Source organism: Paramormyrops kingsleyae, chromosome 9 (assembly GCF_048594095.1).
Source record: "Paramormyrops kingsleyae isolate MSU_618 chromosome 9, PKINGS_0.4, whole genome shotgun sequence".
Classification (NCBI taxonomy): domain Eukaryota; kingdom Metazoa; phylum Chordata; class Actinopteri; order Osteoglossiformes; family Mormyridae; genus Paramormyrops; species Paramormyrops kingsleyae.
In genome coordinates, this window is record NC_132805.1 from 12,692,516 (window position 1) to 12,703,924 (window position 11,409).

Genomic DNA, 11,409 nt, shown 5'->3' on the forward strand with positions numbered 1-11,409 from the left:
ATAGGACTGGTTTTAATCCTCCTTTTGAAGGAGACAGACAACCATCTGGTCGCAATACATTACGGAAGCTGCTTCTGCACTCGTTGGGTCTCACTTCGGCTTCCATTCCCATATTTCATCAATCACAAAAAGACAAGGGCAAATCGGTTCAGTAGGAAGCTACAAATCATTGTTATTTATAACATAACTAATATCCCAACATACCCGACTGACACCAGTTCCCTGGTGGGATCACCATTAGTCAGCCTAAATCAGCACCAGGCCAAAGCAGGTCTACCAGGACACTTTATGGGTAGACCACACCTACTAGGCCATGATGATGTGGCTGTGGAATCAAGGCATAAGGTGGCGGCTTCACGGCACAAAGTCGAGCCTTCTTCCCTGTTGAGGTCACTTTGAGCGTGAAGGCAGCGGGGAGTGGGGTGGGGGGGGGGCACCCTTCTGTGGAATGAAGCCCCTGCGGTCAATGAGGCTGAAGAGGTGAAAAGCTGTTCAGTTACGGTACATCCACAAAAGCCCCTTAATGACAGATCCCCCATCAGCCAGAAATGCCACCTGGAGACCAGGAGGCCCTACCTGGGGGGCAGGGGTCCACACAGCACCGAGCAGAAGTTGGTGCACATGTTGTTATAGCTGTAGGGATTTGCAGAGTCTGCCAACCTCTTCCCAGACCACAGGCCCTTAGCCTGTGCATGCAGACAGGATGGGAAACAAAAACAGCCACGGCATTACATCAGCTAGGAGAGTAACGTCCATCATCGATACCAAGTTACTACTACTATACTTATGCCCCAGCAGTACAGACAGGAGTACGTTTTCAGTTTTTGAGAATGTACATATAGTTTAAGTTAATAAAAACCAAAGGATGGATCTTTTAAAATAGCAATAACTCCCTTTAAATAAACTAAAGGTCAGATGCTCAAATTAGTGGTTTATCGGGAAAAGAGCCAAAGCACAGGGTTCTAGGACAGAGAAAATCTCCGCAGACTTTCAGCAGAACAAGGAATGGGAAGTCATGAATATATAAGTCTCCATCCATCCATCCAGCTTATGGTCACGGATGCAGTTTATGTGTGAAGTGGTTTCACATATTTCAGACGGTTAAAATAAGCCTGCCATTTAATAAACATTCCTTAATGCTACTACCTAACTCCTTACCACACTATTTATAGAGACATTTAAGTGTTAGCCAAGTGAAACAGTCATTCTTAAAGCTACACTCACTGCAAACTCACCTTAAAAGGCAGTTATTCATATGCGACTGACTAATATTTTCATTTAATACATTTGCACTTATACAAATATTTATAAGGAATTTTGTATATCTATGGCCCTTTCAAATTAAAATGAATTAAACTCAATGAAGCAAATACATTTAATATGGATAACCCTCAAGGCATGCAAAAATGGTTTTCATTGAAACCACACCTATCAGACCGAAAAAAGCAATGCAGAAACAATAATAAAATTTGAAATAAAAATTAAATAGAGCTGTACTCACATCCTCATTGGTGGTGAGGTTAGATGCCACCAGGTAGGTATGGAAGCCTGTGAGGCCCAGAATAGACCAAATAGAGAAGCAGCACACGACCAACTCCAGGACAGTGCAAATGTCAAAGAATTAAACACATGCCAAAACTAGCTAGATTAGGGCAGACAGCACGACAGTCAAGTCTGCTTTCACATACAATCACGACCTCAGGCAAAGGACGACCTCAGGCACCCAGGCCACAGCCAGGGACTGAGGGCATCTTCATGGAAACAAAGGATATCTGGCTGGGCTTTTCTTCAGGGCGAGGAGGAGACCCCTGTCTTCCTGAGAACCTAAGGGAGAAAGGCAAGCCTGAGACCAGCACAGCATAAACCAGCCGAATCACACAGGGTTATGGGGGGAGCTCATGCACAGGCACACACACACACACACACACACACACAAACACACTTTCCATTCAAAATACAGTTAAAGATCATCCCTACACTCCAATATGAGTGACGCCATGTGCCAGATTCTGTGGCTAAGGACAGCAAGAGAAACAGGCATCAAAACAAAGTAGAAAACTATGAAAAATGCTCTTTTAAAACAGTCCCTTAGTCACCTGACAACTGTTATGGTTCCTTTTAAAAGCCTAAGCTTCTACATCTGATGTTTTCTCCCCAGTATTGCTGCATGCTGAATAGATCTTTGTTATATTATGCCAGAGGGCTGCGTGATATTTCGTTGCCTTGTGCAATAGTCACTTATTGTCACCACTGCTTTGGGTCTGCTGACAACTCACAGTAACGTCAATTTATCTGACAGTATTGGTAGATAAACTATAGCCAAATAGTTTATTTCAGGTCATTTCATTTTTTGTTTTATAAATATCGCCGTTTATGTGATAATGCCATGTGATCGTGTGCAGATCCATTATGCAATTAATAATTTTACTAAGTATATATTACATTACCATTCTGCATTTATCCAATCTGCTCTCCAAACCACAGACTGAAATAGCCAAATAGAGCTTACATTTCACATTTCATGCAAATCAGCTTACCCTTAAACAACCTGCAAACTATACCACAGCGTCAACTACCAGCTATGCCGCTCGCTGCCGTTCAGCCAAATCTCTTGCCCACAGATCCCCCCCCCAGCTGCTCCTGCAAGCGTCTGTCTCCCGTGGGGCTACGCCTTTTGGGTTTGGGTGCAGCGTCACGGCCCAGCAGGCTGTGAGGGCGCGGGGTACGGGGACAGGAACACGACAGGAAGCAGCAACCCAAAGCTTCTTCCGGACGAGCACATCGAAGCACAAGCTAGTTTAGCAGAAATGCCAGAAACACGAATATAGCAAAACAAAAAGGATCAGCTATCAACAGCTTAAACACCTTGGGGGGGGGTTATACTTACGCAGTGTAAGGTGAGTGATTACACCACCGAGGATGAAGGCAGTCAAGAAGGACAGAGACACGATAAAGGTGTAGAAGAAGCGGTAGTTTCTCTTGCCCACACAGTTGCCAAGCCAGGGACAGTGATGATCAAACCTTTCTGCAGGAAGACAGGGGAGAGGGAACAAAATCACCAGAGAGGCCTCCCCTCTACGGACTAGTACGCTTTACCATAAGAGAACTGTCTGAAATGAAATGGAGAAAAGTATGGTGCATGCAGGGACTGAATGGGCCACTTTCATACCAACAGACGTGGAGCGTAGAAGCAAGTCTGAGCAAGTCACAAGCTTCACAGAAGTGCTGTCCCACCCCGTTTTGGAGTGCATCTGTCAAGCGAAGACGCAAGCTCTCTGCTGACAGACTTCAGCTTTATAGATTTCTGCCCCAAAAATCTGCCTCAACACAAACTATGGTATGCTGCAGGCTATACAAATCAGCTATTACAGAGCACTTGAAATTTTGTTAGCAGTGCTTATTACCACATACAGTGCACTGTTTCAGCAAACACCAAAATGTAATTCCATTTCCTGTCAATTAAAATAATGACCAACAGCTGCTAACAATTTATATGGAGGAAGAATTTCCTGAGAATAGGAATTTCAGTACTGCAGTACTTACTTATACTGTGCCTGTGTGGGAGGGAATTCTTGTAATTATTTTTAAACATTTCTAAATTCCATTAAATTGTAATCAAGAAAAAGGCCGTAGACTTTCCAAAATTGGGGACTGCAATTATTTCAATTTTATTCGTTTTTTAAACAAAGGAAAAACAGAAACCAGAATCACAGAACGCAAAAGCTGTAATTGCAGCAATTCATGTGACGAGATTCACATGGTCCTGGACAATACTACCGCAAACCAACAATCTGACTATGTTTTTGTAGCACAAGTGGTTTCAATGCAAATATCAGTGACTTATCTGAAGCAATTGCCAAGAGTGTGGAGGCAACGGTAAGTGTCATGTGGCAAATACAGAATTAAATATAGCTGTAAAAATATTTCATTTTAATATTCTGCAGGTTCAGAAGGGAGGGAAAAAAAATCTTGCATCATTCTTTTGAATTTGGAAATTCGCCAATAGCCAGTTAGGAACCCCCCTGTAACTCCGCAGTCTCATAAGCATGATCATTCTTTGAAAACAGATCACAGGCTGGGATTGGTGGCATTTCCAGGATCCTTTTATAACATCACAACTGGCTCTTCTAACAGACCAATGACATTTTAGTTGTTAACTGGAGATTGTCTCCTATGACAATGAATATTCATATGATATTGTCAGAGAAGTTCAGATGAAAGCAGGGCATGAAAAGTCAGCCAGCGATATGTATGCAGTCACCTTGGCAAACTAGATCTATATCTCGAGCTATTTTTGTATTAAGGGGATTTTAAACCAGCCTGAGACCAAAAATAACCCCCCGTTCATTACTATGATTGTATTTACCAATTTTAAAAAATAAAAATTGTACTGAATGCTAGTATGTTTGGGTTTTCTGTTGTGCAGCAGTGAATGCAGCCGGATCTGCAATGGTTAATGACAACCTTACACTGTCAGCTAAAAGTCCAGTTGTCCTCTTCAGCAAGGGACTTAAACTTCTATTAATGGGTCAAAAAAAGTTAAAACATAAAACAAGGCATTATTGTCCTTCTTGATTACAAATTTGTTTTTCTATAAACTGGAAATTTAAAAGTCCAGTCAGTTGCCTCTCCCACACACACACACACACACACACGTTTCAGTTTTTCCAAGCAGAAATGTTCCTGTTCGTCAAACAGCAAAAAAAAAAAACAAAAAAAAAAACACAGCACTAGTGAGACTCCTGTTTTAAAATATTTAAGGTGGTAAGAGAGGACTGCTTCTGACAGCTAGGCCTATGGGGGGAGTCCAAATGGGTCGTGCTGCATAGCAGGGAGATGGGGGCTCTGATGCTCATCCTTACCCACACAGTTGTCACACAGGCCACAGTGGGAGGTGCGTGGCGGCCGGAATATCTTGCAGGTGAAGCAGTACTTGAGCATGACCACCTGATCGTTGATGACGACCTCCCGGGTGCGTGGGGGAGGGTGATACTCAGACGATCCAGACTCCGCTGGGCAGGGGGCAAACGGTCCAGGTTAGTCTGTGCAAACTGCATAGGGGCGGCCAAGGCTACAGTCATTCCATCCCAAATTCCATGAAAATACATACAAAAAAATTTAATACAGCATCAGCCCGTCCACCAATTATTCTAATCACAGATTTTTATATTTGTAATTTAACAAGGTGATACTATATATTTACTTATCAGGGGAGTAAGCAATATGAATCTGATTTTTCTTATCATTAACAGGAATGTCTAACCTAGTGTTTTTAAACACTAACAGTTATAGTTTCCCCATAAAATCAGAGCCACACAGGCTTTAAAATACATACAGAGAGAGACATTAACCCCAAGAAGCACCCGAGCATGTGGCTGGGTGCCATGAGAAGTATAAAGAGCACCTCCCGCCGGGCGCCCGGCCCGCACGCCTGAACACCGCCTCCTCCATTGCCGGGCGCCCGGCCCGCACGCCTGAACACCGCCTCCTCCATTGCCGGGCGCCCGGCCCGCACGCCTGAACACCGCCTCCTCCATTGCCGGGCGCCCGGCCCGCACGCCTGAACACCGCCTCCTCCATTGCCGGGCGCCCGGCCCGCACGCCTGAACACCGCCTCCTCCATTGCCGGGCGCCCGGCCCGCACGCCTGAACACCGCCTCCTCCATTGCCGGGGGCCCGGCCCGCACGCCTGAACACCGCCTCCTCGATTGCCGGGTGCCCAGCCCGCGCACCTGAACACCACCTCCTCTATTGCCGGGCCCGGCCCGTGCACCTGAACACCACCTCACAATCTAATCACAGATTTTTATATTTGTAATTTAACAAGGTGAGACTATATATTTACTTATCAGGGGAGTAAGCAATATGAATCTGATTTTTCTTATCATTAACAGGAATGTCTAACCTAGTGTTTTTAAACACTAACAGTTATAGTTTAGGTCACAGATAGGGCCAAAGGAGTTAAGAACAGATTAACCAAGATATCATACAGGATAGAAGCACTATTACACTTTAGAGCAAAGCACAAACCTCACAACTCCTCCAAATAACTTGAGTTACATAACTGAGCAGCTAAGCTGGAATGCAAACAAACTATGACAGCACATGGAAAGCAGGAATATCCCTTTTAGGCAAATCACTGCTTCTGCTCACACATGTTGGGATATTTCCACTTACATTACAGTTCTACTGGACACTACTGGATACCATGCCTGAGGATCTTTACTGAGTTCCCATAATGGAATGTTAACATTCCCCATAAAATCAGAGCCACACAGGCTTTAAAATACATACAGAGAGAGACATTAACCCCAAGAAGCACCCGAGCATGTGGCTGGGTGCCATGAGAAGTATAAAGAGCACCTCCTCCATTGCCGGGCGCCCGGCCTGCACGCCTGAACACCGCCTCCTCCATTGCTGGGTGCCCAGCCCGTGCACCTAAACACCGCCTCCACTATTGCTGGGTGCCCAGCCCATGCACCTGAACACCGCCTCCTCCATTGCTGGGTGCCAAACCCGTGCACCTGAACACCGCCTCCTCTATTGCCGGGCCCGGCCCGTGCACCTGAACACCACCTCCTCCATTGCTGGGCACCCGGCCTGTGCACCTGAACACCGCCTCCTCCATTACTGGGTGCCCAGCCCGTGCACCTGAACACCACATCTCTGCCTCCTCCTGCAGTCCCACACAACTGGGCTAACCCCCATCACTTTCAGATGACTTGTACTGCTCATTTCCTCACTGATTCAGAGCATCACTTTAGCATCCAAACCATTCAGAGAGGACAAGGACACACTGTTGCACACAGAGTTTTAGAGAAAAGGTATTAACTAAACACTGCTCTTCCTAAATACTGGGCAGAGGCAAATAAAGAGACATGTCAGGTTACTTTTGCATGTACAGACATATTAGGCCAGACGTGACCAACTCCTGTTCATGGCAGCCACAGGATAGCATTTCAGCGCCAAGAACTTTACCTGAAGCGGTTATCTGGAAAATGAGCCACCTGCTGTCAATCCAACGGAATCCTTTAAAAGCCTCTGGACTGTGGCCATCACAACCAGCCGCCTACGTCTGCAAACACATTCCCTTACCGATCTGCTTTTCGATGTCGGCTGCCTCATCTGGCGTCGCCCTGGGCAGAATGCCAGGGTCCGTGAGGCTGGTCTGCAGGAGGGAGACCACCACAAAGATGAAGAGCACTCCCCCAACCATCGGAATGAAGCTGGTCAGGTGCTCCACCAGGAAGGGACAGCTGGAATGAGGAAGGATGCAGATGTGTCATCAACAAGGGAGGGGACTGTAGCCCATTCTATGACTGCAATGGTGTTCAGAGCCTATTAATAAACAGGTGACCCGTTCAGATTTAAATACCAGTCTCTAGAGGAGACAAATCTACATAGTTAATTAAAATGGCCTCGCTGTAAGTGAATCTGTACTTTATATCGATGACGCGCCTTCGCCCGAGATCAATTAAAGTTATGATACAGAAAACCGCAAGTTGTGACGGATGCGCGTTTACTCGAATATAAAGAAGAGGCCGCTGGTGAAGATGATCAGGCCGAGGGTGAAGGGCAGGACGCCGCTTTGTCTTGCGACAATTATCCGTCCATCGCAGAAGAAGCGGTTCTTTCCCGGGAAAACTTCCCACTTCCTACGCGATCGGCGCTGGTTCCCGGCACATGGGCGCTGCTCGGACCGCGGGGGCGTGATCGCGGCCGTCCGGCTATCCATCTGCTTATTTCAACAGCTTTTAATTTTTTTCTTTGATAACTAAATTTGTCGCCCCAGACAATCGACTTTTCTTTTTAATAGTCCCACAATTACAAAAAATATATACAGCGTGTATTCCATCCAGGTCAGACATCCCCTGAAAGTGAACACAATGAATTAATATCGCTTGAGCGGCTGGGTTACCTTCGGCATACAGTCTGCTGTTTTTCTGAGCCCGTTAGACCCCCTTAAAGTACTTACCAGCGCAATCAATGACGAGTGACACAAATACAAACGAGCAGCGTTACCGACGCACTTCCTTCCAATAACAAACCGCACACGGAAATGATGCTACTCAAGCCCACCTTATCCTACGATGCATACCTATTAATACGCGATTTCTGAATGTCAGCGACGTACTGGAATATAATATGAAACCTGTGTTACAGTAGTACTAAGCGCCTTTCTCGCGGTCTAACTGGAAGATCAAGTTGCATGGAGTGCTAAATGTGACAACTCGGAACTCATTCAGTCACCCATCATAGAGAAAATTATTTAGTTGAGCGTTTCTCGTGATATTCTGATAGCGTGTCGCTGATCACGGTAATCAGGTTTGTCCATACATCGGCCGATCGTCAGATGTCCCGACACTCCTCCAAGTATCTTTGCATTAGTTTTTCTGTAGGAGCTGTGCTTAGTTGACTGAGTTTCGCATGGCAGTGAGGGTCGTTTCTGCAATCGATCACTGGGGTACAATGGTGGCGCCCACAACACTGCTAAATATGAATTCTACGTAAATAGATGTTTTTCCCGTTTCGTTATATGAGAATTGTCTTTCAGTACAACCCGCCGAAAGCAATGTCGGCACTGCGCCCCAACATACCCTGGACTTCTGTTTCTTACCGCGCTCACGCATGAAAGACCAGTAACGCAGGACCTAATGGAGTCTAGATAATCGTGATCTGCCAGGATTAGTTCATTCAGGCTAGTCAGAGTATAATCGAGTAATTAACTGAATATCTTAAATGCACATTTCCCTGAGCCTAAACATTCTCCTTATTTAACATATTTTACAAGACCGTGGTATTTGCCTCTTAAAAACAAACGTGCACATTCAAAATGCATTATTTTATTTTTCGAACGTGTATGTTATTAAACACAGGTGACTATATTCTTCAGTTCTATCCATAATGTATTTCTTTTCCATTCAGTTATCTGGAAGTTCTCAGTGCGAAACATGCTATAAAATACTGTTCCTCATTCGATCCTGCTTCCTCTGAAAAGTTGTAATTTTTGACAAGTGAAAAGATATTGTTGCGTGCTATGCTTCCTTGTGTCACTCAGGTTTAACAGAACCGGCGTATTCCACAAAGTGACATTTCTTCATTAGCTAGATAACTTACAGTTTTTCCCGATCTTTTTCACACTTGTCTCAATACCATGTCCACTTTTTCACAACACTTCACACAGTGGGCTGTACCAATAGTCCAATACACACCTGAGCACATCACTTAACCTATGGTGCAAAATGCCCTACAACCACCAAAACGTTTCACAATTCACCCAAAAGTGACTCATGCTGCCATAACCATGATAAATGCTGTCACCCAACAACACTACTGGGGCACTCAATGTTCAATGGGCTAAAAAACACTAACAACTTTCAGCATTGCAAATTACATATATAAAGTGTGGCTGTATCCTCCAGTTTGGCACGAATTACTGTCATATTGCATTGTAAAAATCAAATAAACAAGAGCTACTTTTATGTGTAAAAATTGTAATACCAACCAATTCTGAAATGCTGCAATATATTTCATTAGAAATCATGCAGGTGTTGCCGTTTCTTTTTTGCAGTATGTAAATATTTCATGCCTAGCAGATGGAGAAAGTTTGTTACAGTTGAGTACAGTAAATCTACAGTAAAACTATGCTGAGTGTTTTACTGTAATGTATAAATACATGATAAATAAATGAATCACAAATGCAACAGTGTAATTCAGTGGACTTCATTTTTTTTGTCCACACAGTGCAATATCTACTGTATTACCACCCCCCCAAAAAAATAAAAAATAAATAAAAATATGATCAATTACACCAACAAAAACTACAAGTCCTGTCTATCAATGGCTCAGAATGTAGAACTGCTGGACTGGTCTAGTCCATTCTGTCCTCAGCATTTGGCCATAGATTTTCGTCAACATCACATCAGATGTTGTCCTCTGCCATACACCTAGGAAAGAATCTCTTAGAGTGTCTTATCCAGCCCTGGATGCCCTCTGCAGTTATGTCCATACACCCAGCCACCATTGCCTCTAGTTATGACATATGGTCATGTGGGGGGTGGTCACACACTTTCCATCTCCATGCAGAAAAAAATTCCTAAATTGGGTTGAGGAAAGGTGAGTAGGGTGGCAGGAATAATGGCATCATCCTGGGGTGGTCTGTAAACCATGCAGTGACCTGTCGAGAGGTGAAAGGTCACATTATCCCATACAATCGCATATGTTGGTATATTTTGCCTTTCTTGATCTCTTGGGACAGTAAGTTTTTCCCACAGTTCATCAAGAAAAGTAACCAGGAGGGCTGAGTTGTACATTATGGGCCAGTTACAGCCCTGTGCAGGTGCGGTCCTTCTGCAGATACTGCTGCACACATAGTGATGTTAGCGCCCCTCTGGCCTGGAGCATCAATGGTGGCTCTCCTTCCTGTCACATTTCTTCCACGGCGGCGGGAGTTCAATCCCAGGAGGTGCCACCATTGTGCCCCTGAGCAAGGTGCTTGACCCCAACTTGCTCCAGGGGGACTGTCCCTGTAGTTACAGTACTTCACTGTGAGTCGCTTTGGATAAAAGTGCCTGCTAAATGAATAAATGTAAATGTTGTACTGTAATATATGTGTTGCCATACCCACTGTTTTTGCACAGATTACATTGTGTTGCCTTGCAAAAAGGAAAGGGACACTCCATGGCCTCATTCGTATAGATGATGTAGATGGTAACGAAGCAGCAAACAAAAACAAAAATATGAAATTTCTGCTAAAAGCATAATTATTTGTGTTAGTGCAAGTGCATAGTGTCCTTTATCAGTCAAAATGCAGAATATTTCAATTTATAGTGTTCTAAATTTCATTAGGTTTTGACCTGAAAGTTAACTGTTTTGAACAGATTATCTAAACGTCTGAAAAATCGGCTGTTGTTGTACAAAGTTTTGCTGGTGGCGAACACTGACTGAGAGAAGTATTCATGAAATTTGGGGGAAGTGGTGATTGAATGCATATTGTGTCAAAGCAATGCAAATGTATACATAGTTTAGCTCACATGGTCCAATGGTATGGTGCACGTGTTAAGTGTTGTGAAAAAGTGGACATGGTATTGAGACACGGTTTAAAATGATTGGGAAAAACTGTAAGCCAAATGTAAGGATTGTCCAATAGGAACAACAGGAATGTACCTTACCTGTCTTTCTATTGGTCCGTTTTCATTCCAAGGCCACTGAATGACTGGGGCCCTAAAAAATTATTGAATCGGTCTGGGTTGGGGTCCAATGATATGATATGTTGTCATGGGACCAAGAATCTCTGGCAGTACTCTATGGTGGTTATTATCTGGAGAGTGTTATGAAATACAAACAAAGCTAACCTGCAGTAAATAAATCAGTAGCACTTTACTTCAGGGGGTGATCTCCAGATGAGGA

General features: G+C 44.2%; 1 protein-coding gene across 1 annotated transcript; it reads right to left on the reverse strand.

The window, feature by feature from the left end:
* Positions 1 to 251: 251 nt before the first annotated feature.
* Positions 252 to 8,508, reverse strand: zdhhc18a (zinc finger DHHC-type palmitoyltransferase 18a). The gene is made up of 9 exons (XM_023807571.2): positions 7,976 to 8,508; positions 7,524 to 7,871; positions 7,096 to 7,256; positions 4,863 to 5,012; positions 2,888 to 3,025; positions 1,773 to 1,824; positions 1,502 to 1,604; positions 577 to 686; positions 252 to 472 (listed from the first exon to the last, which is right to left on the reverse strand). The coding sequence occupies exons 2-9, from the start codon at positions 7,733 to 7,735 to the stop codon at positions 391 to 393; spliced, it is 1,008 nt and encodes a 335-aa protein (XP_023663339.1). The 5' UTR covers positions 7,736 to 7,871; positions 7,976 to 8,508; the 3' UTR covers positions 252 to 390.
* Positions 8,509 to 11,409: the final 2,901 nt, after the last annotated feature.

Bases quoted from the DNA above. Each gene is read 5' to 3' on its own strand.
- zdhhc18a (XM_023807571.2), bottom strand. From the start codon at position 7,735: ATGGATAGCCGGACGGCCGCGATCACGCCCCCGCGGTCCGAGCAGCGC. The intron at 7,257-7,523 runs GTAAACGCGCAT...TCCTCATTCCAG, and splicing joins GGCCTCTTCTTTATATTCGA to CTGTCCCTTCCTGGTGGAGC. The intron at 687-1,501 runs GTGAGTACAGCT...CTGCATGCACAG, and splicing joins ACCTCACCACCAATGAGGAT to GCTAAGGGCCTGTGGTCTGG.